This window comes from Chrysochloris asiatica, unplaced genomic scaffold (genome assembly GCF_000296735.1).
Source record: "Chrysochloris asiatica unplaced genomic scaffold, ChrAsi1.0 scaffold00422, whole genome shotgun sequence".
Classification (NCBI taxonomy): Eukaryota; Metazoa; Chordata; class Mammalia; order Afrosoricida; family Chrysochloridae; genus Chrysochloris; species Chrysochloris asiatica.
The window spans coordinates 1,264,802-1,269,523 of NW_006408940.1; the positions used below are offsets into that span (position 1 = coordinate 1,264,802).

The 4,722-nt window shown below is 38.2% G+C and overlaps 1 protein-coding gene across 1 annotated transcript in view; it reads right to left on the minus strand.

Annotated features, from left to right (window-relative positions):
- Window positions 1–4,722, minus strand: part of BRD7 (bromodomain containing 7) — a 199,835-nt gene that overhangs the window by 29,924 nt on the left and 165,189 nt on the right. Inside the window, exons 10-11 of the mRNA XM_006876865.1 lie at window positions 3,250–3,357; window positions 2,578–2,713 (exon numbers count right to left, since the gene is read on the minus strand). Coding sequence (XP_006876927.1) covers window positions 2,578–2,713; window positions 3,250–3,357 — 244 coding nt within the window. The remainder of the gene's footprint in view (window positions 1–2,577; window positions 2,714–3,249; window positions 3,358–4,722) is intronic.

The following is a 4,722-nucleotide window of genomic DNA, read 5'->3' on the forward strand; positions in this document are numbered from 1 at the left end:
ACCATGGGTGACCCTGCTGGTTATTTAAAATACCGGTGGCACAGCCCTCAGAATCACAGCAATTCAAACCACCACAGCATGACAGACAGACAAGTGGCGGTTGCGTCTTTGCTGTTAAATAGGAACCTCTTTGTGCTAGGACCCTTAAGTCCGGCTCAAAGGGGGGAATTCCATCCTTGGATGTCAATCAAGAGGCGGAAGCGCAGCAGGGGCGACTGGGTTGTAGTGAGACGCTTTGGGCTGCGCTTGTGGGTCTCTTAAGTTGGTCGAACCTGCCTCAAAAGCCACGATCCAACAGTTAGGCTAGTATGGCGTTCTTGCATCCGGGGTTGGTAGGACAGCCTGGCCGGCCCCTGCAGTCTCTTCCCGCTAGGCAGTGTCTCCCCATCGACCTGGTCTCTAGACACCTCTCAGCCCGCAGCTCCGTGGTGTGGGTTTCATTTAACACCTCCACCAGGTCTGCGCAGTTTTCGCACATGGTTTAACCACCGCCCTCCATGATAGAAGCCTTCAGAGCTTCCCTATAGGTGCATGGATATTACAGCATTGTACCTCATGACTGATCTGGATGTTCTTTTTGACGACAAATGCAACACCGTTCCTTTTCTATTTGTCATTCCCTGCATAGTAAACCATGTGGTTGTCAGATTCAAAATGACCAATACCAGTCCATTTCAGCTCACTAATGCCCAAGATATGGATATTTATGCATTCTATTTCATTTTTTACAACTTTCAATTTTCCCAGATTCATACTTCGTACATTCCATGTTCTGATTTTCAATGGATGTTTACAGCTCTTTCTCTTCATTTTGAGTTGTGCCCCATCATCAAATGAAGGTTCTGTGGGCTTTTCTCCTACAAGCTTAACTCCATTCACGTCAGAAAATTGGGGAATGATTAATTTATAGGGTTAAATTCTGTCTTGTTCACAGTGAAAGTTGATAAACTACTTTAGCTGTGCGCCAAGAGGCAATAACCCAAGCTCAACGTACTGTGAGCCAGAATCCTAGGAAAATTGAGCTGATATTTTGCTGATGAAATACAAACTGTTCAGCATTTTAACAGGAATACAGAGAGACTCTTCCCCCAGACACATGTAATAAGAGATGATTAAGTCTGACTACAAGTCTGTGTGGTATATGATGGGTCAAACAGATTTATATGTGGATTGTTTAGGAAATCAAGTCACCATGTCCTACCTCATATCTAGGGGAAAATGCTCTATGGGTTCCAAAAACAGATTACGTTTTGTAACTCAACTCACTGACATCAAAATGTTATAGAGCAGATGACAGATGAACATTTTGAAGTAAGAAGCTTCTGAATATCAGTATTAGTTAAAATATACAGTATGTTTGTGGTGAAGTCAATTATTTCACATGTCTCTTACTGCCATTATCATTGTAAATGCCCATGAAATTATTTTCCTGATGGTTTGGGTAGGAGACGGTGGAAGAAGATACTAATGGATTATACAAGACAAGTTGTGAGTGAATGTTAACAGGACTAATTGGAATTGGTTAATTTTGCTTCCCTGCTGAGTATAAAATAAACAATCTCAGAAAAAGGAGAAAACTCATAACCATCAAAGACCAGGATTGGAGTACATCCTTTAGAATCCAAGATTCCTGCATGCTTAACCTCTGCAACCCAGGTCAGAAAAAAGTGACACCAGAGGAGTAACAGAAGAACAGTAGGAGCAGCAGATATAAGAGTCAGAGTATAAGTGAGAGCAGTGGACTTCTCAGCCCATAGAAGATGTAAAGTTTAGTGAATCTGGGTATGATGCTTGCTTATAGAGTGGAGTGCCTCTAGATGACACAGTGGGTTATACATTGGGCTTATAACTGCAAGGTTAGCAGTTTGAATTTGACAGTCGATCCAGGCAAATAAGTTGAGGTTTTCTGCTCCATAAAGGTTTACAGTCTCAGAAACATAAATGGGGTCACTAAAAGTAAGAACCAACTCGACAGCACACTACCATAAAAACAACAGGTTTATTTACCCACACAAAGCTACAGACAAAAACAATCAGGCTGAGGCTTATGGTGGAGTGCTGACCATATCAGCATTTATTAGAAAGAGGCCTGCCTATGGGCATGACTGAGCAGAAGCTGTGCTGATTGGAAGAAGTGAGCTCTGAGCATTTCTGACCTCAATTGTAATCTATTAACTTCCTTAATAAACCTCATAACTGTGAGTATAGTGTCTGAGTTCTATGTGGCCACTGTAATATATTATCACAACTAGCATGAATAGAGAGTGCTATGAGAAGGACAGTTTGATGAGGTTTATTTTTTGCAATCTTTTAAGTAAGAAGTATTTTTCAAGAATTAAAATACTGCAAAAATGCCAACATCAGAAAATGCTGGGTGGATGCATATACTATCACTTCAAAATATTTAGTTTCTACAAAAAGAAATAATAACTAAGAATCTTATTTAATGCCTGCAAACTTTGGTGGGGAAAAAATAACTGAACACACTTTCTATCACTTGGATAACTTTGTAACTCTATTCACAAATCACATTTTAGAAAAATGTGAAACTCAGAATATTGACTAGCTGGGACTCACCTAAAATTGGTTGGAAGATCAGAGTCTTCCCCATAGGCCGAATAGATTAAATCAGAATCTTCCTTGCTGATATTTGCAAATGTAGAATCATAATGTGGTGCGTAAGAGCTATAGGGTCCATAATTCAAGTATAACACTGTTGGTAAAAAATAAAATAAAATAAAAATGAAGTATTACAATATTATTCAACTTACATCCCAATCTACTTTCTTATTTATTGAAAGGTTACTGAGTTCAAATTTTACAATTAAGTGACAGGTGTATAAAACTAAGGCATTTCCCCCACATACATGTGAAACTCAGCTGAATTTTTCCCCATAAAGAAGAGAGGGAAGGGATTAAAAATGCCAATTTTGACTCAGTTTGAAAATTAATACACAATTTTTCAGTTTCTTTAAAATAAAATACCTAAATGATGTTGTGAAAAACATCAGTAATATAGTTGATAATGAAATGAATGGTAACTATTCTTCCTGAGAAAGAGAAGAAGAGGAAGGGAGAATTATCGCTGTGGGTTAATGCGCCAGACTGCAAAGCCATTTGAACTTCAAGGTCAGTGGTACAAGCTCACCAGCTGCTCCTTGAAAACCCTATACAGGGTCGCTATGGGTCGGAATTGACTCGACAGCACTTGACAACAACAACAATATATACACCAAACCTATAATTTACCTGGAGTTACTTTGTTCCTTTTATCCTCTTTAAACCCCTGCAGAGTATTCACTCCAGACTGAAGTCTTCCAGTAGTCATTCCCAGTCTCACAGGACAATAGCCTGGTTCTAAAACATAAAACCAAACACAGTGAGGGATGCATGAGAAGTACAACCACATGGTACTATTAACTACACTGCTTCAAATCACCCACATGACATGTAAGAAACTGGATTATATAAAGAACATAGTGTCTGAGTTCTCATTAGGATTGGAGGGAGACTCATTAACAACCTGTGATATGCAGATGATACAACCTTCTTTCTGTAAGTGAAGAGGACTTAATACTTACTGATAAAGACCACACTACAATATTCAATGTGGATTTCACCTCAATGTAAAGAAAAAAAATTCTCACAACTGGACCTATAAATAACATCATGTTAAATCAATCGAAATCAATGAGAACAAAAAAACAACATACCAAAATCTTTGGGACATGGCGAAAGCTGTGCTGAGAGGACAATTTATTGCAATAAGTGCATACATCCAAAAAGAAGAAAGAACTAAAATTATCACATTAACATGGCTTCTACAACAATTAGAAACAGACAAAGAGAGGGGACCCACAGCCACCAAAAGAAAAGAAATAATAAAGATCGGAGCAGAAATATATGAGATAAAAAACAAAAAACTATAGAAACAATCAAGACAAGAAGCTGGTTCTTTGAAAGAATTAATAAAATCAACAGACTATTGGCAAACCTAACAATAGAAAAGAGAGAGAAGACACAAATAACACGCATTAGAAATCGCATGGGTGATATCACAACGGAACCAAAGGAAATCAAAAGGATAATAAGAGAATACTATGAAGAGTTGTACTCCAACAAATTTGAAAACTTAGAAGTGATGGATACATATTTGGATGAACACGACCTACCTAAACTTACACAGAGTAAAGTAGAAAACCTGAACAGACCCATAACAAAAGAAGAAATCGACCAGGCCATCAAGACTCCCAACCAAAAAAATGTCCAGGCCCAGATGGCTTCACAGGTGAATTCTACCAAACATTCAGGCAAGAGCTGTCACCAATCCTACTCATATTATTCCAGAATATAGAGGAGGATGGAAAACTTCCTAATACATCTTATGAAACAAGCATAACCCTCATACCAAAACCAGGGAAGGACATTACTAAGAAAGAAAACTATAGACCAAAATCCCTCATGAACATAGATGCAAAATGTCTCAACAAAATCCTAGCCAACCGAATTCAGCAACACATCAAAGAGATAATACATCATGATCAAGAGGGATTCATATCAGGGATGCAAGGATGGTTCAACATTAGAAAAACGATCAATGTGATCCACCATATAAATAAGAAAAAAGAAAAGAACACATGATCATATCGATTGATGCAGAAAAGGCATTTGACAAAATCCAACATCCATTCCTGATAAAAACACTCAACAAAATAGGAATTG